This window comes from Ursus arctos, unplaced genomic scaffold (assembly GCF_023065955.2).
Source record: "Ursus arctos isolate Adak ecotype North America unplaced genomic scaffold, UrsArc2.0 scaffold_1, whole genome shotgun sequence".
Taxonomy (NCBI): domain Eukaryota; kingdom Metazoa; phylum Chordata; class Mammalia; order Carnivora; family Ursidae; genus Ursus; species Ursus arctos.
In genome coordinates, this window is record NW_026622763.1 from 102,472,088 (window position 1) to 102,495,946 (window position 23,859).

At 51.2% G+C, this 23,859-nt stretch overlaps 1 protein-coding gene across 1 annotated transcript in view; it reads left to right on the forward strand.

Moving 5' to 3' along the window:
* Positions 1-432: 432 nt before the first annotated feature.
* INPP5D (inositol polyphosphate-5-phosphatase D) overlaps positions 433-23,859 on the forward strand; it is a 113,030-nt gene continuing 89,603 nt past the window's right edge. The window contains exons 1-2 of the mRNA XM_026491678.4: positions 433-799; positions 15,162-15,225. Coding sequence (XP_026347463.1) covers positions 666-799; positions 15,162-15,225 — 198 coding nt within the window. The 5' untranslated portion in view covers positions 433-665. The remainder of the gene's footprint in view (positions 800-15,161; positions 15,226-23,859) is intronic.

Genomic DNA, 23,859 nt, shown 5'->3' on the forward strand with positions numbered 1-23,859 from the left:
CCTTCACACCCATAGGCCCCTGGGGAGGAGGGTCACAGAGCTGTCACCTGGGCCCTTGGAGCCCTCAGATGGTGTCACCCAAGGTCCTCCCGGCACCCAGGGCTGTGTGGGGCCCTGAGACTCTCCCGTGGGGCCAGGGCTCCACTGTGCTCCCACCCCTCATTTTTGCTGGGCCCCGGGGTGCGCCCACCGCGGTCTGAGCGGAGAAGCTCTGGGGTAGGGGAGCCCGAAGGCGGAGGGATCTGGTCAGGGCGTGGCCGGCCCACGTGAGCTGCGGGCAGGCCTCTAATGGCCACTGCTTTGGCCAGTGCACACCCACTAGGCCCCGCTTCTTCGGAAGCCGGACCCCAACGCAGCGCACACCCCCAGGAGGCCTTGGGGGGGTGCGGGAGGGGCGGCAGGCGGGTGGGCGGGGTGGGAAGGTGGAGCACGGCCTCCCCGGCCGCACTCCGCAATGAGGAAGTTCTCGGCCGCTGCTGGCTTCCTTTCCCTCGCTGAGCTCCTGAAACAGGAAGTCGGTCAGGGAGCTGGTGGCAGCAGCGGGGCCACGGCGAGGGGACAGACAGACGGCGGCTCCGGCTCCCAGTGCAGGGACCTCAGCTCCCGCCGGAGGCGCGTCGGTGCTGCGGTGATCGCCGGCCCGGCCCGGGAGGCCCGTGGCCGCCATGGTCCCCTGCTGGAACCATGGCAACATCACCCGCTCCAAGGCCGAGGAGCTGCTGTCCAGGACGGGCAAGGACGGGAGCTTCCTCGTGCGCGCCAGCGAGTCCATCTCCCGGGCCTACGCGCTGTGTGTGCTGTAAGTGCGCCGCCCGCCGGGCCCCGGGGAGGGGAGGCCAGCTCGGGCCTCGCGCCCACGCGGGGACGCGTTGTCTTCACATCATGGGATGCGTGGACCCGTCTTGCATATTGCCCAGATTTGTTGGTGGGTCCAGCCGAGGCCCACCGTGGGCCCCGCAGGGCCTTGGAGCTCAGGTTTTTCTGTCCCAGAGCCCTCCAGGGTCACCCAAGGCCTGGTCACCGTTGCCCGCTGCCCGGGAGCGGGGGTGCCAGGGGCCGGGAGGGGGGTCTCCAGACTCTGGGAGGCAGGCAGAAGCTCAGGGCTCCAAGGCGATGGCTGTGTTAGAAAGTGGCTTGGTCAGCTCAGGTGTGGGGCAAAGATGCCCAGCTTGGAAACACTCATGGAGAACAGATGTGGCAAGAGAGCACATTTCCAGAGCTTAGGCATTGGATCCCTGGAGGAAGCCCTTGTTCCGGGAGCCAGAATATGGGGTGGGTTCACTCAAGAAAGAGCTTTCAGTTCACCCAGAAGTTGCATTCGGGGCCCTGAGAGCAGAGGAAGTCACCATCACTGACAGCGAGAGCCTCTTCTCTCCCCACCTCAGCACTGGGCTGTGTCCCCCACCCATTCTGGGCTCTCAGCCACCATCAACCCCTCCTCCCCACCCCCATTTCACCCCACTCCCAGCTCTGGGATCTTGCTGAAACCTCCAGTTGTCTTAACATCGGAGGAAACAGCCGCTTGCTGAAGGTTCCTTTTTAAAACACCCTTCTTGGACCCATGTCTGAAGAAGGCCCTCGCCCCTGCAGCCCTGCCATCTAACCATCCCTGCGAGGCTCAGGGCAGTGCCAGGGCACCATGGGGGACAGGCTGTCCCCCTGCACCTCTCAGGTACCATCCGTAGACTTGCAGAGAGTTCCCCCTGACCAGGCAGGAGGGGAGGGAGGTCACTGAACACAGACCTGTTTTGAGCATTGAACGTAAGCATTTGTCTTGGTGGTACCCATTCCATCCTTGTGGTGACCTGACGTGCAGGTCCCGGTATCAGTCCCCTTTGCGGATGAGGAAACTGAGACTCAGAGAGGTTCAGAGGCTGATGACAGTCCAAACCAGGGCCAGAGGCTGCACCCAGACAACTGGACCCTTGCCACCCCACTCCTAACCCTGTCAGGCCGAGTGGGAGCATAGGTTCCAGGGGACAGCAAGAGAAGCCAGGGTGCTGACAAGGACACTGACCAGAGGCCCACCTCCCAAGGCCAACTTCCCACCCCCCCCCCACCACTCACACTCAGGGGAAGGGACCCAGGACTTCACCACAGGCACTGCCCCCGTGGGCACCCACCAACAGGGCCTTGGAAAGGATGGGAAGACTCCTGACTGATTCCACTGAGCCCATATGGCTCTCTCTCTACTGCCACCTGGACCTTAGTGGAAGACCGATGCTGTTGGGTGTTGGCTGTAAACTGAGCCTCCCGCTGAGAGCTTCCAGGACCCTCCCAGTGGCCCCCTGGTCAGGGTGCTCGGGTTGTGCGCAGGTTATAGGGGCAGTCTCTGACTCCGCACCGGCAGCACCATGGCAAGCCAGAGCCGGGGGCTGGGTCTAGAGGCCCTTGGGGACCTCTCATCCCACGGCCCTGGACTGTGGGTGAGTAGAAGGAGATCTAAGAGGGTGAGGCCTTTGACTCCACTGCCCAGCTGGCTGGTGGCAAGCTGGGGTCCAGGCCTGGTTTCCCATATTCCTTCCTCCACCTCTCCTCCCCTCTGCTCGTAGCCCTGAATTAGTCTCAGAGCTGCAGCAAATGCACCGGGTCCTCTTCTCAGGGAGGGCACCCACAGGGATGTCCGCTCTTCTCATCAAGCTCCCATCCTCAAAGCCCTTTTAGGTCCAGACCCCAGGGCTTGGATTTCTCCCCGGGGCCCCTCCCATCTGCCAGACCCAGGGCTCCCCTTTCCCCTCTGCTCTTCGAGGGAAGCCACTCTTCCTTCCGCGTCAGGAGCCCCTGCGGGCTGTGGGATAGCGTGGGCCACCAAACTCTCCCCAAGCCTGGGAGACTTAACCCCCCTGCCACTTTTCATTTTGCCAACTAAGGAGATTTAAGAATGAAAAACTTAAAATGAATGACAACTACCCACCACCTTCCAAAGGCTTATTTCATGGAAGAAAGCATCCTGGAACACCAAAAAAAAAAAAAAAAAAAAAAAAAAAAAAGAAAAGAAAAGAAAGAAAAAGAAAAAAGAAAAAAGCAGAAAAAGTGTACTCTTAAAAAAAAAAAAAAAAAAGAGCCAGTCCTTTAAATCAAATTAGATTTAACTTCCCTGTGGCCTGGCGCAGACCTTGCCCCCACGCCATCCGGGTCCACGGCCTAGTGCTGGGAACCCTGACGGGGTGAAAAGCAGCTGTGCTTTCCTGCGTTTCACAAGTGCTGTCTGTCTAGAAGCCAGCTGGGAGTGCAGGGACCCCGGGTGGTGCAGCGGTGGGGTCAGGGCTCTCAGAGTGAGCCAGGCCTGCAGAAGGAAGCCACCAAGGCTTGCCCTCCTGCTTTAGACATATCCAGGGAAAAAGGCCTCCTGGCCGGGCATGCCAAGACCTCCTTCTGCGTGTGCCCGGTGGCCGGAGCCTCTCCCCAGTGCCCTCTGGTGAGTGAGGGGACAGTGGGGAAGCTCCAGCTGCTGGTTTGGGCAACTGTGTTGGGAGCACCAGGAACTGTGTATGCCTTCTCCCCAGTGGCCTTGGTGCCCAGGAAAGAGAACAGGATTTGACTATTTAAATGAAACGAGGGAGGGGGCGACACCAAAAGACAAGGCTGCAATTCAGGGCCGCCCACGTGATGAGAACGCACAGTCACCCCAGGCCTCGCAAACCCACATTTCCTCTCGAGAGGTCAGCCCTACCACCTGCCTCTGGGCAGGAAAGCTCAGCCTGCTCCTTGGCAGCTCAGAGAACCCTGCTTGAGGGAGACCCCAGAGGCCCTTCTTAGCTGGAGGGGGAAGACCCCCAGGCATGGTTTGAGTCCAGCTCTGCCATCTTGTGGCAAGGGGCTTGAAAACATGAGGGACAGCGGGCATTTCCAGATAGGGCCTGGGTCATCCTCCCCGACCTGACTCAAACCCACCACAGGGGTACCTGGAGGGGGCGTCTAGCCCATCTTGGATGGGGACGCTAAGAGGCTATCAAGCTCACTCCCTCCTTTCCTGCCAGGATGGCACCTCCACGTGGGGCCAGGGTACCTGTCAGGTGCTTTATGCTGCAGAACAGAGACACGCCTTTGGGGATGGGGGTCCCTCCATGGAAGGGGCCGGGAGTCGTCAGGGCCAGCCTCTCCTTGCTCAGCCTGCCCAGGCAGACCTAGAACCATGGCCCAGCATCGTTGGGAATACAACCTGCCCAGTTGGGTGGCCTTCCCACCAAAGCACACTAGACAGAGTTGGCTTCGCTGCTGGGGGAGGGGCAGGCGTGTGCTGCCTTTGGTTCAGGAACCAGCGCCCCGTCCAGCCAGCTGTGGCAGGGAGGTAGTCTTGGCTTCCTCAGGACACAGCCCAGGCACACCCACAGTCTCCTTCCCAGGGACAGTGTACCAGGCAGCCTGGAGTGTGGCCTTGTTAGCACAGCCCCAAAGATGAAGAAGCACCAGAAGGACACTGGCCACCAGAAGTTCCCTTCTTTTTGGGACGATAGAGTGTGATGGGCCACTTGAGGTGGAGTAAGCCCTCAGCCTTGTTCGCCTAACGAGAGGTGGTTGCTAACCTGTTCTGTCTAAAGATACCCACAAAAGACTCATGAAGGCGTACTCTGTGCCGGGCTCCCTGTTCTAGACTCTTCACCTGGATTAACTCACTGTCCCCGATGGCCTTTGGAGGAAGGACTGTCGTTATCCCCGCTTTACAGATGAGGAAGCTGAGACCCAGAAGTTAGGTGACATGCCACGTTTACAGGACTGATAAATGGCAGGGTCAGGGCTTGAACTCAGGCCGTTCTCTGGAGGGAGAAAGAGAAGGCAGCCAGCTAGCCTGGGTGTGGGTGGGGTCAGGGAGGCCGGGAAAGGGGAGGTGCAGAGAAGGGACTTGGGAGGGCAGCAATGTCCAGGAGAGGCATAAAGCCATTTCCTGTGGTGTAAACTCGTGGATATAACCCCCCCTTCCTCCAATCCCCTTCCAAAGTTTGAGTCAAGTTTGCACTGCTCATTGATTATTTTTGTGCAAGGCAAAGAAATATTGGTTTTCATATCTGGTGTTGGCAGAAAGTGGGGACAGGCACTGGCACAGACAGTTGGCAGCAGCCAGAGCTGGAGACCACGGGCTCTGGAAATCCAGTTTACGTAAGAGCTTGCCCAAGGGCAGCTCTTTGGAGTCTTCTTTCTGGGTGCAAGACACGAGGGAGTGCTGTGCCTGTGAGGGCCTGTGTGTTGAACAGATCACTGGCATCTTCTATGTGAAGTGACTCAGGACAATCTGATAATGTTGAGCATCTCCAGGCTTTCTGTGCCCAGCCCAGCACTCCTTAACAACCCTTCCAGAACCAGCGCAGGCTCTTGCTTTCATGTGTTTTGCAAGCTGGCCTACCTGACGGGTTACATTCACCTGTGCACAGACCCTGGTGCTTCTCTGCTGAATGGTCCCCTCTCCCAGAGTGTGAGCCCAGGCATGGGGAAGAAATGGCAGTGGTGCCCCTGGTCAGGCCTTCCTCCTTGCCCCAGCGATGGAGTGAGGGGAGGCCCACCCTTCCTGCCCGAATCCATGCCACGAGACACAGTCCTTAGGGGTGAGCCCTCTGTGGTTGGCTACATCTGATGTGGGTTCAAACATTCATGAGACACTAACCTCCCTGTGCCCATCCGGCATCCTCACTGGTGAGATGCCCAGTCCTTGGGTTATAAACGGAATCATATATAATATGTGGCCTCCTGTGTCCGGCTGTTTTCACCTAGCGTGATGCTTTTGACATTCATCTGTGTTGCGGCCTGAGCATTGCTTTTTATGGCTAAATAGTGGTCTGCTGTATGGCTAGACCACATGTTATGTGTCCATTCATCAGTTGATGGACATGTGGGTGTTTCCACTTTGCGGCTATTATGAACAATGCTGCTGTGAACATTCGTGTGCAAGCTTTTGTGTTTTCAGTGGTCTCGGGTGGAATTGCTGAGTCCTCCAGGAACTCTAGGTTTTGGTGGAACTGTCACCCTGCTTTCCGCAGAAGCGGTCCCGTTCTGTATCCCATCAGCCATGCGAGAGGGTTCTGATTCTCCTGCCTCTTCACCAAGCCTTGTTGTTATCTTTTTGGTAATAACCCTCCCAGGGGGTGTGAAGTGGCCTCTTATTGTGACTTTGAGCTGTGTTTCCGTAATGACCAATGATGTTGAGCTTCTTTTCATGTGTTCATTGGCTATTTCTCTTATCTTATTTGGAGAAAGGTGTATTCAGATCCTCTGCCCATTTAAAAAAAATTGGGTTATTTGTCCATCTGTTGTTGTCATTGCATTATTGAGAGGGTAAAATGGGAGAATGTGGGCAACACGTGTGACCCAAAGCCAGGCACACGGTACACACCCACTGAACACCGGCTATTTGTAAAAGTCATAGGGTGAATAGTGACATCTCAGATGCAGGGGAGTATGGGCCCGTCTGTGAAGAAAATTCCACAGCAGAAGGAAAGAGGAGTGCTTGGGCGGAGTGTCACATCAAGAACTTCCTGGAGTCCTGTAAGAGCCTGTGGGAGACAGTGAGCTGTCATGTGGGGCCTCCTCAGAGGAAGTGCTCGAAGAGATAAGGCAGGAAGAGCACTTGACTGGTGCAGGAGTGTCCAGTGGCCGCTGGGGCCAGGGTTGAGTGCCCGGAAGCCTGAGGGAGAGAGGGGTCTGGGGCATGGATGCCAGGAAGAACCACCAGGTAAATCGAAGATAAAGTCAAGAAGGAATGGCAGCCATCTTAAGAGTGATTAACTTGTTCCTATTTAAGAGGGAGAGACTGAGGGAACAGAAGCCCCAAGGCTCTGAAGAGGGAGCCCAGCGTGTGGACGGGGTGGGGATAAGTGCTGGTAGCTGCAGTAGGCCTTGCCCGAGGGAAGTGGGGAGAACGAGCCCACAGTTCTGGGGACCAGATCTTTCCTTTCTCCCATGCTCACTTCACACCCAAACAATTTGGGTTCAGTTACTTTTTAAAAATAACCCCTAGACAGGGCTGGCTCCAAAAGGGTCGGCTGGTCCAACCCCTCACTTGCCAGCCAGGAACCTGGCCTCCAGAGAGGAGAGGCTTGTGAGGCCATCCCAGGCGTCCGAGTCCACATAGAAGCAGATCTGCTGATAAGCACTGCCGTGTTCTTTCAAGTAACTTAAAAAAATATTAAGCATATGTACAAAGAGTACAAAGTGTAGAGAAGGAAAATAATCACCCAATTGCCAAGAGACCAACATAAATACTGTGAATTTGTAGGTGTATGTTCTCACTCTCTCTCTGTTTCTCCTTCTCCATAGATAGGTAAATCTCTGTACTGTATATAGCTATAACCATGTAATTTTGGTCTGTGTTTTTTAGCAATGTTCACATTTCCTGGTTAGTTAAAAATTTTTTTTCCTAAATATCATATTTAACGGGTGCCAAAATTCTAGTGTATGATGTACCACAATTGATGAAGTAACTCTTGTATTGTCAGACATTTAAGTTACCGGTAGTGTTTTGTTGTTATAAACATGATGGTGACGAAGGTCTTCGTGCAGAAATGTGACACTTCTGGTTGTAGATTCCCGGGGGTGGAATTATCAGGTCAAAGAACTGAAAATTTTTTTAGGCTCTCGATACAGAATGACAAATCGCTTTCCAGAAATTTTGTTCCATTTAATGCTCCAGTTGGCTATACAAGAGAGTGTTCACCTCATTCCAGTCTCCCTATTCTGAATATTTGCACTTAAAAAAAAAGTATTAGGTTGCAAAGTGAAAGGTGTTTAATTTCTGTTCCTTTTTCTTTGCATTTCTGGATTGCAGGCATAGTAAACTTGTTTGGTAGGACCGTTGACCTTTATAATTCCTCTTTGGTGAATGATCTGTCCATTCTCTTTGCCATTTTTCTTTTGAAGCTGTGGTTTTTCTGTTATCTATTTGCATGAACTCCTTAGATCACTTTTGTTGCCAATATTTTCAAGTGTGGTTTGCCTTTAAACTTTGTGATTTCTTTTACATTCAGAGGTTGTAAATTTTCATGAAGTCTATCAATCTTTTTTCCTTTGTGATTTTTTTTTTTCTCCTTTGCTTTTCAATGTAGAGAGTCCCTCTGTGCATGGATATTCTGGGTTTTTTTGTTTGTTTTTGTTGTTCCAGTGGGAGGCGGGAGGGTTAGGACAGGGCCTGTGGAACTTGATAGACTTGGGCTAGGGATGACTCTGCCTGTCCAACCTCCAGATTCTGTGGGGCCTTGGTTTCCTCATCTGAAAACTAAGAATACCTATGTAGTAGTGTCCGTGGGTGGATTGAACAAATGTGTATATCACATGCAAGGTATTTGGCAAAAACAGATGGAGAAGTGATAAGCTTTTGAGTTTCATTTCTGTTTTGTTTTGTCTTTTTACATTGAACACTTTAATCTTTCTGGAATTAATGCAGTGAATGGTGCAAGACAAGGGTATATGTGTATTTTTTTCAGTAACCAATCATCTTTCTCAAAAACTTTTGCCGAATGACTTACTCCTTTTCTGATTCCTCTTTCCCTGTATGTTAAGTCTTATATATCTCTTTCTTGCCTGTTTACCCCGTTCCACATATGTCTGGTTTTCTTGTACCAAATGCATTGCCACAATTTTAGAAAAGATTTTATTTTAGGATTTTTCATATCTGTTGTTTTCAAGTATTCTTCCAGGTGAACCAGCTAATTTTGTCAAATTGAAAAAAATACAATTGGGACTTCAAGCTGCAGGAAATCCATAATATAACTTATGAAAAGGAGCATTTTAGTATTAGGGTTTTTTTTTTTTTTTAAGATTTTATTTTTTGTCAGAGAGAGAGTGAGAGCACAAGCAGGGGGAGCAGCAGGCAGAGGAAGAAGCAGGCTCCCCGCTGAGCAAGGAGCTTGATTCGGGACTTGATCCCAGGACCCTGGGATTATGACCTCAGCCAAAAGCAGATGCTTAACTGACTGAGCCACCCAGGTGTCCCAGGAACATTTTAGTATTAGTCTTAATGATAAGTATACCCTCCCCTCTTTAAAAGTTTGCAATTTTCTTCCTGTAAGTCCTTCCTATTTCTTGTTAGGACTACTTCTGATTACTTTGTAATTTTGTTACTTCTGTAAATGATACCTTTTCTCCTCCAGTTACCCTTTTGTGGTAACTGATAACATACAGGGAAGTTATAAGTTTTATAAATTCACCTTTTATTCTGTCACTTTACTTACTCCTCATTATTTCAAATTGTTTTTCCTTTGCTTCTCTTGGATTTTCTTGAGAGACAATCATGTTATATATAAATTATGATCATTTCGTGGTCTACTTTCCAAATACTTATAACTCTGATTTAGATTTCATAGTTTATTACATTGGCCAATATTTCTAAAACATCACATTGGAAGATATTGGGAAGAGAACAGATCTACTTCAGGAAGTTCTGTGAGAGTCAAACATGACACTGCCTGGAAGGGACTTGACACGATACCCACATGAAGTTAACATTTGATAAAATTAGTTGTTGCTCTTTGTCATGTCGAAACAAGGGCCCATCTTTTCCTGGTCCTATAAAGCTTTGAATGACTAAGTATTTAATTTTATCAAATGCCTTTTTAATATCTATTGAGATTATTATATTGTTTCCCTTATTTCATTTACTGGCATAATAGCTTAATTTTATAAACTCCCTAACATTAGCCACTTTTGCATGATTAAAATGAACTGTCCTTGATAATGCTAATCTTTTATTGTACTCTGAATTTTATTTAGGATTTTTGTGTATGTGCTCATAGGTGAGATTGATTTATATGATTTTGGTCAAGTTATGGTGTAAGAGTCATGTAAATTATAAAATATGGAGACATTTACGTGGCATCCTCATTATCTGATTTTTTTGAAACGTTAAAAAAAGTTTGGCAGAGGGGCTTTTCCTCAGATCCACTTACAGAGATAATTTTATTTATTTTTTATTTTTTTAAACTTAATTTTTAAGTGATCTCCACACCCAACATGGGCTCTAACTCACATCCCCAAGATCAAGAGTTGCACGCTCCACCGACTAAGCCAGTCAGGCGCCCCAGAGATAATTTTCAAATATTTGCTTCAGTTTCTTCTTTGGTGTTGATTGATTCTTGTTTTCTACCTCTTGTTTCACTTTCGATAAGTTATCTATATTTTTCAGAAAACAGTCCATTTGTTGAGCTTTTCAAATTTTATGGCACACAATTATGCATGGTTTTCTATAATTTTCAGGTTTCTCTTTTATTACTGTTCTTTCTTTTTTTTCCTCTCTCTTTTTGATTTTGTTTCCTCCTTGTGTTGGCCAGGCTCCCAGCAGGGAGTAGGTGGCATAATCCAAAGGGGTGATGGCATGGGGAAGGCAACACAGCCTGGAGCAAGCAACCTTGGGAAGCCATTCTAGCACCTGAAGAGCCAGGGGACAGGCTGTCACCAGGCCCTCCGACTGGAGCTGTGGACTCCGCTGGAGGCGGGGGAGGGGGAGGTCAGGGGACCAAATGCCCCCCTCCCGTGCTTCTCTCACTCTCTGCCTGTGCCAAACCTGGGTGAGGCAGCCCACAAGGGTCCGTCTCCCAGACACAGGGCAGGTGGAGAAGGATGGAGTCTGTCTAGATTGCGGGTAGGAGGAGGGTGAAGCATTTTTTTCTTTCCTTTATTCAATTTGCCAGAAGGTTGGCCATTTAATTTTCTGCTTTTCAAGTCATATGCTCTTAGATTGATCCCGTGTTTTGCTTTTTATTTTTATTCAAAAAATTGTCTGTGCTTTCAGAAACCCCTACTTATGTATGTTTGAGGACAGAGATCTGTCTTCTGTTTCTCACGTTCCCTCCCTGTCTTTTCTTTCTGCACTGACTTTCTCGAGTTTTCCTTCCTCGTTAGCATTCGCCAGGACGCAGCTGCTGTGTATCGCCTCTCTTGTGGTGTTTTGTGCTGACTCGTGAACTCCTGGGTTTTCCCATCAGATCACGTTTCCTTGTCTCACGCCACTCAGTCTTTATAGTCGATCTCTCAGGTGCTGGAGATGCAACGGTAGACTGAGTTCACAAGTCAGACTTCGCCAGAATGTCTTTTATTCTTTGTGCAGTGATTCTGTGAAACATGGAAGTAAACACCTTTGAGTCCTTAGAAAAATGATGCCCTTCTTTCAAGTGGTGATATGTTTTCATAGGTCTGGTGATTTTTCTCTTCTGACAAAGAACTGTCAGGAAAAGTTGGAACAGATTCTTTTGGAGAGCAGAGTGAATTTCTGCCCAAATCCTCTTCCCAGTCAAAAAAAGACCAGCAGGGATGGGGGTGGAAGCCCCAATCCGAGATCCAGCTGATGGGGGTAAGTGAGGAGGGGTGGCATGGCTCGTGGATAGGTGGGCTTCCTCCAAGGGGTCTCAGGGCACTCAGCAGACCCCCAACAGCACTCTGGCTGCCTCCCCTCCACCTTTCACTTGGCCACCTGGCCTCCTCTCACCTTCTCTCTTCTGAACTAAAGGCCTCTTGTAATTCATCCATTTTCTGAATCTCTTTGGCTGGATTCTTTGAGGTTTTGGTGGTGAACAGCGAACACCCTTGGTTTCTATGGCTGACGCACATTTTCCCTTGTCTCTGTGTGGGTCCAAGGGGCTTTTTTGAATGCAGGGTTTCCACTCCTTGTTTTCCCACCCCATCTTGTCCAGAAGTCTACAACATTTAAGCAAGAAAAAAAAATGTACAAACAACACTAGAAATTAAAACTGATACATAATAATAATTACAGAGAGGCTTTAAAACAGTTATAGAGCACACTAAGCCGATCGGCCGAGCGAGACAGACACTAATGAGGTTCTTGAATTTTAGAGTTTGATTTCTCTGTCCCATCTCACCCCCGCCCCCCATGGGGCTCACCATGGTGGAGAATGTTTTGGGGCAGGCTTGTCAGTGTTCATTTGGCTAGGAGTAGTCATGCAGAAATAGTAATATTTATCTGAGAGACTAAAAATGCCACAGTGTTTCTTTCTGCTTCCATTGACTTGTCCTCTTGCATTCGGGTAAAACTTCCCAAACCATATTCGGATTGATCTGGAAATGCCCTGCCCAGAGGAAGCATCTTCTCACTTTGGACAGGGTGGGCACCTGCTGTCACCTGGCAGCTGCTCAGAGTCACGTGGGAAATTCTAAGCCCCACTTCACTTGAGAGTGGGACAACCTCCCACGTACCTGGCCCAGCACCACTCTGGTGGGGCTACTCCTAACACGATGGCTCTGAAATGCAACCCAGTCCCTGTAAGGAATAGCAGCCGAGGACCTAAAGGGTTAGCACCCTAAATTGTTTCTAAATCCCCACAAAGAGCCGGGAAGGGCTCGATGAGACCATCATAGCGTGTTGTCTGGATTACATTCCAGTGCAGTTGCTGTCTGAGATGATTTCCTTGTGGGCTCGTCACTGAACATTGCACGTGTAAGATTGTGTGCCTGTGTGTACACGTGTAGGTTACGTGTCTATATGTGTGTATGCACGTGTGTGTATCTTTATACGTGTGTGTTCTCTGTGTGCACGTGTGTGTATTTGTACAGGTTTATGCGTCTGGGACCAGAGTGCGGTGCAAATGCTGAGGCGTGGGGGAGGCCAGGGAGGGGCCCCCTCCACCTGCCTGCAGCGCCTGAGTGGCCCCCCATGCAGTCTGGAACAGCTGATCTCCTGGGGGCTCGGGGTGGCGGAGGTGATGATGTCGTGCATCTTCCCTCCCAGACGTGAACTGTCGCAGCTCCAGGGACAGCGTGTCGGGCCCCCTGCTGCTGAGGTATCACTGTCTAAGGGGGAGTGTCCTCTCATCTGTTGTGCTCACTTTTGAATTCTGATCTGTTTGAGTCACAAACACTCTGTGTCTCAGTGTTCCTAGAACTTCTTTGAAACACCCAGAAGGGCTTGTCTGCCACACTTGATTAACCAGAGGGCCTCCCTGTTCTGTGCAGCTGTCTCTGCCCTTCTCCTGGTGACCCTCTTCTTTTTGTTGACAGGCTGATGTTTGGGGCCTGCTCAACTTCTTCCACAAATTAGCTGCCCTCAGCCAAATAAGACTGTTCTGGCCCTGGTCTCATTTGCATATCTACGGGAGGAAGTGTCAGGAGAAGGAGCAGTGAAAGATAAGAGCCTAGCAGGGTGGGGCTACCCCTCAGGCTCTGCAAAGGTTGCTGAGGCTGGAGGGGATGGGGAAGGGAGTGGGGCCGGGGGTCCTGGGGTGGTTCTCCATTTCTGGGACATCTCCGGGAGGTGAGACGACAGTAGCCTAGAGAGTCGCCCCTGCCGGCTCTGAAAGAAGCCAGTTGTGGCTCTGGAGACAGGACAGGGTGTGGGGCGATGAGCATTCAGAGATGAGAGAAAGACAGAAAAAGAAACTTCCCTGTGAGAAATGAAGAGCCAGGTGGAAGTGAAATTACCCAAAACATTCTCCAAAACTTTCTTGAAGCATCCATTGGTTCAAAAGCCAAAAACAGTTGTAAAATTGACCACATAAAACCATAAAACCTCTACACAGGTAAAAAAAAAAAAAAAATTCCATAAGTGCTATCAACAGTAAGTAACTCCAAAATATATTGTGGCACGTATCAAAGTCTCACAGATAAATAAGCAAAAGATGGTTAAAAAAAAAAAAAAGTAAGCCAAACACATGAAAAGAAATTCGCAGAAAAGGAAAGACAAATAGTGAAACATGGGAACACGGTCAGCCTTTCTCATAAAGAAAGGCAGATTAAAGAGAGTACTCATTTTTCTTTAACCTCTCAGATTTGCAAAGATTAAAATGTCTGATAGCAGCCGGTTGGCAGGGTGTGGGGAAATAGACATATCCGGTTAGTGGGAGAGAAAGGTGACACAGCCTCGCTGGGAGGCAATCGTCAGTCTCTTTCAAAATACAAAGCCAGCGTGGTCCTTCATGTGGCTCTTCTCCTGGTGGTGATCTCCCTACAGCCACTAATTGACGTCAGCACATGCAGTGTCGGCATGTTCCAGGCGCTCTTCTAAATGCCCTTCCTACGTTAACTCACTCGTGGAGGCAGCGACAGGTGGCTGGTGTTGTGATGGTCCCCATCATACCGATGGGGGAGCTGGGTCTGTGCCTGCACCAGTCACACGAGGGGTAGGCAGAGGTGCTCACTGCGGTACTGGTTAGGAGAGTAAAAACCTAAAAGTAACTACCCGTCCGTCATCACCGGTGGGTCAGATAAATGATCATGCAACCACGTGGTGGAACGTGAGTTGGGAAGACCTGTGAGATCTGTTTTTTGATGAAAAAAGCAAATTTCAAAACAATATATATATATATATATACTGTGATATTATTTGCATTTAAAAAGATATGTATGTATAAGTTTGTGTGTACATTTAAGAGTTCTGGAATGATTTACAAAAAAATAGTAAATGAAGAAGTGGGGCTCAACGGGGGGGGAGACGGAGACATTTCTTTCATGGTTTTAAATTGTTTAAAGTAATGTATAATTTTATTTTTTTTTAATTTTTAAAAGATTTTATTTATTTGAGAGAGAGAAAGAACACGAGCATGAATGGGGGGGAACGGCAGAGGGAGAGGGAGCCTGACACAGGGCTCAATTCCAGGACCCTGGGATCATGACCTGAGCTGAAGGCAGACACTTAACTGACTGAGCCACCCAGGCGCACCTAAACTAGGCTCCTGGGTGGCTCTGTCAGTTAAACATCTGACTCTTGGTCTCAGCTCAGGTCTTAATCTCAGGGTTGTGAGTTCAAGCCCCACACCGGGCCCCATTGCTGTGCGTGGGGCGTACTTAGAAAAATAATAATAATAATAATAAAATAAAACAAAATAATAAAATAAAATAAAATGTAGTTAAACAATACATACAAATGTTCAGGGAGGTGCCAGGCACCCGGGAGGGGCTAAATACTCTTGTGATGAAGCTATGTCTTGAGGGTGGATTCCTTTCAGACCACATAGCTGTCAAGTGCCAACGTAAATCATGCCCAGAAGACCCCACATGCCTTTTCCTGGAGCTCCTTGAGTTGGGGGCAGGGGGCGGAGGGCGGAGGGAAGGGGGCTCAGTCCAGGACTGTGTGACGTCAAGGTTGATCTCCACCTCGGAATGGTCAGCTCTTAAGTTCGGAGATGTCATGCCCAGGTTCCTCGAGCCATGTCAGGAATTCCTGTCTTTTCAGTTCCCAGAGAAAAGAATTGCCTTACATGGGTTCTAACGAAGCCTTTGGTCTATTTTAGGTACCGGAATTGCGTTTACACGTACAGGATTCTGCCCAATGAAGATGATAAATTCACTGTCCAGGTAAGCCCTTTATCAGCCTGGACGTCTGGCCCTGAGTAGAGCCGGTGTTGGCAGAGAAAGGGAGAAAGATGAAGAAGAGAGGAAAGAAAGCATGTGCCCCAAATAGCCTGGACGTGAGGGCCTGGCTGAGCCTCTTTCTCCCCAGAAGTCCTTGGGTGGGGCTGGCTTGGTGGGTAAGCTGTGACCCCGCTCTGTTGGGGGAGGGCGCCCGAGACAACAGAAAGGGACTGTAGCTTGTTGGTGAGCTCAGCTGAGTGAGGGTCAGTGGGCCAGGAAGGGGGGGGGGATCTTACAGGAGAACAGACCTTTTTTTTCTGAGGGACTAGATGATTGCCCAACGGGTTGGGACAGAACAGTACCTTTCCTTGTGTAGACACCGGTTCTGCCAAAGGCTCATGCTTATGGCACCTGGTGGTACCGTGTAGAGGCCAAGTGTCTAACACTTGCCATTAAACGTTAACACGGACTCAGCCGCAGCAAGTCTTTCCAAGTCCAAGTCTGGAAAGCCCACCCCCACATAGTTTGCATGTCACACACACGGGCTCTGTGTGACCGCAATGCATGACAACCAAGTGGTGTGGAGGCCAGCGGAGCTATTTTTATCTGGCTGCATTGGGAGAGCAGGGGGTGGTCAGAACAAAGGAGGTGTCCTGGGGAGGGGCAGAGGAGTCGTGCTCCGTTCTGGGGATTGTGGGAAGAGGCACCAACAAATGGCGTGCACCCACATGTGCAGTGGAGAGGAAGGGTAGACCAGGGTTGGGACGCCATGTCCTGGAGAAGCAGCAACAGGGTCTGTGGGGTTCAGTTGAAAAGAAAGTAAAAGTGGAAGAGAGGTGGGGCATGATCACTGATTCCAAAGTGTGAAGGGAATGACGCGTTTTGTCCAGAGCTAGGATGCCATTGAGGGCAGGACAACAGGCAGGTCCCAGGGGTACCGGTTGCTAGAAATGTGTCAAGTGTAAGAAGGCGTGTGGAGTAGAACACCTCTGGGAAGACGATGGGGGCCAAAGGAATCACTTCAATGAGCCACTCGGTCAGAGAGTGAGACCCTGAGGGGGTGCTTGAGCCAGCGCAGGGGCTCTCGAAGCTGCCTTCTCGGGCAGCTGGGGCTCTTTGATGCAGGGGCTTCTGGGAGATCCCAGTGTGGGCTCATTCAGAATTGCTCCACCCGATAGAGGTCAGGCTGAGTTGCTCTGGGCATCTCCATCCTTCCCTCTGTGCGTCTGTACCAGTATCTAAAGAATATCCATTTGAATGTTTCCAGTGTGTCTGGGGTGCCCACGCGTCTTGGCCTGGTCACCGGGGATGAATGACGACATCCCTGGTATCAGACTGTCCTTTCAGGCCCTTGACAGCTGCTTATCGTGGGCACAGCGGTGTCTCCTGAGGGGAGGCCTGTGTAGGGCAGGCAGTGGGCCTCTGCGGCCTCCACAGTGTTTTGTGAGTCTAGGACGGTGTGAGCTTTCCTGGCCGGGTTAGCATCCTTGATAGATGGTTTGTTGAAAGGAGTCTACACTCTCTTAAGTTGAAAGTTGGTCAATGCTTTTGATCTTTTTTCCCCTTGTGGTTTCTCTATTCCTTCAAAGTGAAGACGACTTCAAGTATGACTAGGCCTGAAGCTGGAAAAGACATGACTCTGTGGCTTCTTGTACACGTGGCTGTACCCACGGCCCACAAACATGCATCGACTGCATCTCGCCAGTCCCCCCTCACCTTGGCGCCCTTGCCGCCGTGGCCGCGGGCGTTCCTGGGAATTGCTGCCTATCCTGCATTGGTTTCAGGATCTGGGACCTCGTCAGGCTTTGGGGGTGGCAAAGAACAAAGACTCGCTTTGGCTAACCCCTGTAAGGAGTGGGCGGCCTGTGTGGGAGAGGGCCCCGTCTGGGACCAGAGGGCTCTGGGGGCCCTGCACCCGGGTGTGCCCTGCCACGCCTCAGCCCTTCTCTGCCAGTCCGCTCTTCTCCCAGAGACAGGTGTCCTTCTCAGTTACCAGTCCCCAGAGGGGATCTGGGTGGCTCAACCACGAGCAGCTTTCTCTGCCCGGGCCACTCAGGGGCTGCAGGCCCGCGTGTCAGCCAGGTGCCTGAGCAGCTGCCCGCCCCACAGGCAGAGCGTGAGGACAGAGCTGGTGACCTGAAGCCACGCTCAGCCAGGGCAATGGGCAGGCAGGCATCATAGAAGAGCTGGGGCTCTGCTGATTGGGTGGGCTCCCAAGCCCGGCACTGGGCCTGTGACTGCTCGGGTGGCCCACAGCAGGTCACCAGGGTGCAGGGATCTGTGGGGCCTGGGAGGCCTGCAAAATTTTCTACTCCTAAGGATACATCTTCCTGTAAAAATATGACACCTTCTTGTAAAAAACGACACCTCCCTGAGATCACAAGAGTAGATGGCCCCTGAGGAGCACGTGTGCAAGGGGGTGAAATCAGAGATCCGACTGGGTCTCAGTCCTTACCCATTGCTGCTTATTTTAACCCTGGTTCCTCTTTTCATGTCGCGGCAAAACCTCATACTCTTTTCTGAGCTGAGCCACAGTTTCTGAATAACTCATCCCTTACACCTGAGCCTGCTTAGTGCCACCAGAATGTGAAGCTCCTAAAATAAGAATCTGGCCTGAAAAACTTGGCCAAGTGAAGCACCGGAGGCTTTACTCGCTTTCTTATTTTAATTACCTCCGCTCTTCTCACTGGGGCGGCTGTCTTTTTGGACAAAACCAAAAGGGCCTCTCCACCTCTGTTCTTTGCAGAGGGTCCTCAGGCACTGGGTCTGTGCATCGTGCCACACGACCACCCCATTTGGGTCAGGAAGAGGAGCCCTCCTGACCCTCTGGGACCTTGCTCTCTCTCCACCTTTCTCAGACTTCCAGAAAATCAGAGAGGGCAGGGAAGGATGTTACTTCATTCCACTCTCCTGTTGTGAGTATGAAGGTCGCTGAGGCCTGTGGAAGGTGAAGCTCACAGCCGGGTCTCCACCCCAGAAAGTGTGTCCAGACCTGGCTGGGTGTTGGACCCATGGGAAGGGTGGACTGCGCCCTGGGAACATGCAGAGGCAGGGCGGTGTAACCTGTCAGAAAGGCAGGCCCCTTCTCCTTCCCACGGTTGTCAACGGCATCTGATCCTAAGTGGCATCTGGCCCTTGTGGTTAAGCAATGAGGTACCCGGAACGAAGGCAGGAAAGCCTACAACGTGCAGACCCCCCCCCCCCGGTGAGTGGCTGGAATGGGGGAGCCCCCACCTCTGTCACTGCTGTCTTTCTTCGCTGGGAGGGAACAGACCTCAAACCAAACAACTGCATCTGCTACCAACATAGTCTGTCCTACCTCCTGCTCAGGTGAGGGAGGGGAGGGGGACGAGGAGATGGACGGAGGGGGAGGAAGACAACAGAGAGAGAGGAAAGAAGGAAAGAGAAGTGAATGAGAAGAGAAAGAGGAAGGAAGGAAGAGAGAGGAGTAGAGGTGGGGGAGAGTGGGGGGCAGTATTCTAGAACGTTCTAGGCAGTGCCTAGGGGTGGTGGGAAGGGGGCAGGTGTCATGGTGGTCAGTCTCTCTCAGCTCTGCCCCTTGGGCTGTGGATTTCTGTGCCTCAGTTACCTTAGGATCCTGCAGAATTGTGGGGGAGGGGGTGGGTCAACAGCATCTCTGGCCCCCCAGTCCTGAGAACCTTCTGGTCCTCGGGGGTGGGCAGCACTCTGAGTCCTGTGTGAGGCCTGAGAGAAGGGCAGGTCAGCTTCACTCCTCAGGCCTGAGTTTCCCACGCCCAGAGTTGGGTTTCTTATAAACTCCTTTTCTGACTTGGAAAGGGAAGTGACCCTCCTCTGGGGAGCATTGACTCCAGAAAGAGCCGTTAGGCTTCTGTGCCTTTCGAAATGGCCCTCCTCCCTGGAAGATGAAGGACCAGTTTGAAGCAGTAGGAGCAGCCGTGATGGGCCAGGCTGAGCGGGAGCAAGGGGAGGTAGGAGGCGCCACGCACGTCACAGAAATGGCTGCCGCAAACCCAGCGCCACAGCCCAAGTCAGCAGGGCCCTTCTGCTGGGTTCCTACAACCCTTCAACCCTTGCTCTCTTTCTGACATCCTTCCTACCGAGAAGAACAAAGCAGAAAATAAAAGCTGCCCCTGGTCCCCGGCACGTCAGTATTCACCGTGAGCTTCCTGTCTTTTCTCTTGGTTGAGATTGTATCCAGGATACTGAGTGTGTAAGACAGGAACACGCAGCAGCTCTCATGCCAGTTTAGGTGGAGAAGGAATTCGAAATCATCTGCCTCCTAGACCCTTCTTTCCCCATTTAGAAAAAAAGCCCAGTGGCTCAAGCCACCCGGGTGAGACGCTCATGACTCAGTTCCTGGTCCCTGACCGTGGCCTTCAGTCGTCGTCGTCGTCGTGTTGCTGGGGCCAGTGTGATACTTTTGGAGACAGAAAACAAAACAACTTTCTAAAAGCCATTCGTCACCAGTGTCCCGGAGGGTAAACGGTTGAGCCATTGTTATTAAGTTCAGGAAGAGGGTGGCAGCTGTTATTCTGAGCGGTCACCCAGTGAAGTAAAGATCCCGTCTGAGCCCCCAGGGCGAAGGATGTGGCTCTCACACACACTTCCTGACATTGCACAACGGGAGGGAGCAGAGAAGGTGCAGGCGACAGAAGACACGCAGGGCGGCCCTGCACCACTGCTCAGCCACGCCAGGGGCGGGGAGGGGGGGCGGGCCGCGGGGACCAGGCAGTCCCTTCAGGCCCTGACGGCCACATTCGAGACGGCTGCATTTCTTTAAATTAAATTTATTTTATTTTATTTTATCTTTATTTTGTCTGCTGTTGAACACAGGCTGCTCAAAACATCCCCCAGTTGCCTTTACCTTCCAAAGGGAATTTGATGGAGATAAAATTTTGAGGACCAAGTTTTTTGTTTTCAAAATTCTATAGGGGCATTGTTCTACTGCCTTCAGAAATGAGCTATTACAAATAGCCCCAAATACAAAATCCAAGGCCAGCCTGGTGCTGATTCCCATATAGGGAACCAGGTTTTTTTCTTTTTCTGCTTTGAAGCTGTGGGAGTTTTTTTCTACCCTTGTCATTTTCCTTTTGTCGGTAGTTCCTGAAATGTGTTCAGCCTGTTCCGTCTGTAAATTTGGGTCTTTCTTCGGCTCAGACTTCTCTTCTGTTTGGTCTCTGAGTACATTTTTATTCCAGCTCTTCCGACTTTTATCTGTCATCTCCACCTCCAGATGACTGTCTTTGCTTTCTCCGCCCTCCCCTCCCCACCTGGTCCCCATGCATCGTGTCCCTGCCTCTCATGCTCCAAGCCTTCTGGTCTGCCTTGCCCCACCACCCCCAGGACCCATTTCCTCTTAGCTGCCCAAAGCAGAGCTCACATGGGGCCGACACCAGCTGTGGTTGGTGGGTTTGGGCACGGGAATAGGATGTGATTGTAACCAAGGAGATGTGAAGGGAAGCGCTGTGTGGGGCTTCTGGGAAAGGTTTATTTGTCTTAGAAAGAGATACAAGGATGAAATGGTCCCTTTTCTACCTGTGGAAGCTGTTATAGTGTGTAATAACTGGGGCTGCTGCTCCTGTCTTGCAAGCAAGGAGGGGGTGGCTGGGGAGTGAGGCCGATATGCAGAGGGCAGAGCAGAAAGGTGCCATGAACTCGGGTCCCCGATGATGCCGTTGAATTAACTGAAGAGAATTAGCCGACCTGGTCGCCGCGCTGCCTCTTGTCTTCCTGTTCGTGCGATCATTCCTTTTTGTTCAAGTAACTGAATGAGGGTTTTCTGTCACCTGCAGCTCAAAGTATCCTAACATGCAGAGGTTTGGGCTGTCCTAGGGGAATTTCAAAGCAGAAATTGAAGATTTTAAATTGAACATCAAGTTTCACTGCCCCCAAAGTGCGCAAGCCGTGATCCGACCCCTGTGGTCTCCGACTCTACCCTCTCCGTAGCTGCGGCCTGCGCCACGTTGCTGGACCCACTCCCACCCCACCCCCGACATTCTCTGTGCTGCATCTCTGTGCCAGACATCCTGGGGTCCAGTATCCCTTTCTCCAACTGTAACCACAGAAAGCACAAACGCCAATCCGTATCTCTGCCGTTTCTGCCCTGGGAAGGCACCTCCACGGCTTGCGTATTATAGATGGTTTAGCCTCTCTGCCCGGAGTTGCTCTCAAGATGAGGTTCTGGGTCTGGCTTTCACATACGCAAGAGACCACTTAAAGTCACCCAGCAGAAGGCAGTTTTTCCTCTAAGAAAATCCCCCCACCCAGAGGCCTTCCCTGATGACTCCACAGAAATGTCTACCCGCCCCCACCTGTCGCTCCCATCCCCATGTCCTGCTTTATCTTCCCTGTGGCGCTTGTAACTGCCTGCTTTACTTGATTTATTTATTGTCTGTCCTAGAACGGTCCCTGGCATGTGGCGGCCACTTGGTAAATATTTATCGAACGACTGAGGTCTGCTGTCACCCGTGAGAATATAGAAAGAGCCTCATGTTTCAGCTACAGTGGTGACTTGTTGAGTGCGTGCCACACTTAGCAGCCCTCCGTTGGGTGTCCACGGGACGTACCTGATCTGTTTGTTGACTCCTCACCCTGGCTTGTCAAGCCTTGGCCAGTTTCCTCTGCATTCTGGGCAGGGTCTCCTGTTGCCCAGTCTCGGTTTCGCTCTTACCCCCTCTGATGTGGATTTGAATTTCACCACCGAGTTTCTCATTCTGCTGCAAGCCTGCCTGATCTGGCTGGTCTCCCTCTTTAACTGTTGCCTGTTGGTCTTTCCCGTTCTCTTCTCGTGGGTTTTCACTCCTGGCTCTTCAAGGCCTTGCCTTCTTCCTGCATGTGAGGACCTGGGATGCTTCCCTCGGTGTTTTCCTACTTCCTGCAGCAGCAGCTCCCACCGGGTCCTAGTCCGACTACCCTCTGTTTCCGCTTCTGAAATACTGGGATAAAGGCAGTACTTCTCTTGTAGGCACGTCTCCAGGATGGAAGGAGATGGTTTATGTGGCGCACACAGCGCAGTGTGGGGCATATGCGTGGCTCCGTGAATGATCATTTTGCAATGACATGGAATGGGGCAGAGAAGCACGGAGGCCAGTTAGCTCAGCAACACCCAGGCTGAAGCCCAGGCCTGCCAAGGATTGGGGATGCCAGGTGCAGGGAAGGCAGACAGGGCTGACATGTGGGGACACAAAACCTCAGGAGTCCTGGGATTGGTACAAGACAGTCTGGGGGGCTGGGAAAGGAGAATGAGTGGCCAGGCATCCTGACTAGCCAGATTACTGCCCAGGAGCAGAGAGAAGGAGGTGCCGAGTCTGGATGGACTTCTCTGTCCTGTCTCGACGGGGACCTATTCAAGAATAGTGATGGTCCTGTGCCTGCTCATTGGGCTTATGTCACCCCAGCTTTGGAGAAGTGGGATGACAGAAGGAGGGGGTCAGGGCAGGGGCTGGTGGCTGGGGTCTCCACTAGGCAGCCATAAGAGAAAGCCTTGGGGATACCGGAGGGGTCAGACAGAGGGTCCCCTAACTACTGCTGGGCCCTACATCCTCCTCCCTTCTCACCATTGCCCCCATTTATTGAGCCCTTTCTGGAGCCAGCCACTTGATATATGTCCTTTAATTGAATCCTAGAAGGGAGTATCATTATCATTATTCCCATTTGAAATACAAGAAAACTACGAGGCTATCATCGTTTGCTTGCTTCATACAACTAGTCAGTGATGGAATAGGGATGTTATTTGATCTGCCATGCTCTGGCTTAAGGGCCAGGCCACCCTCCCTCTCCTTGGCTTGGCTCTTAGTCACCAAGGCACCCTGCCGCCTGGGCCTCTGGCTGAAAGGCCAGAGTGAGTCTGATGCTGCCGCCATGTTTGGCTACTAACCTCTGCTTTCCTGACCACCCGAGGTTGGCCCTGGCAATGGAACCAGCTGTGAGTTGTATGGCATTTGAACCTTTAACCTTCTTGAATGAGGGTCAGGGTGACCCTACTCTTAAGCCGAGTCCAGTGAGCGCTATAGCTCACTTGACCCTATTCCTTAATGACTTGTCATTCCAGAATGACTTAGCTCAGAGAGTCCCCATTTGTTCATCTGCTTGTTCATTCAGCAAATTTTGGCTGGGCACCGGGGGTACGATAGTTGGTCGACCTCGTGGACGTAGTCCCTGCCCTTATGGGATGGACGTTCAGTTTAGAGACTGATGACAAGCAATTATCAAGATTATCTCCTGGGCCCCGGATTTGTATATCTTGAAGTAGAGGTGTTTCAGGTATCTTCATAGCAAGAGGAGCTCCCCTCGAGTGGGAGGAAATGAATGACCCACCCAATCCCTCTAAAAAAATCATCACTCCCTCTTCTGAGCTCCCCTAGCACTTCCCCTCTTCCTGCTACCATGCCCTTCCCGTGTGGGTGGCCCTCAGCTCGGTGTCTGTCTCCCCCCACCTCTCCACCCTCATGAGCTCTGGGTGCCTCGGGAACACGAGCGGGGGCTCGTTCGCTTCTGTGTCTGCCCTAGAGTCTGACACAGGACAGAGAATTCATAACCATTCATTGAACGAAAGACCCAGTTGGACTTGGCTGGAAGATCGGTGCTTCTGTTTACCACTCGGTGCTCACAAAACCCTTTGAGGTTAACCTTAATCCCCCTCTTCCTGGCAAAAGT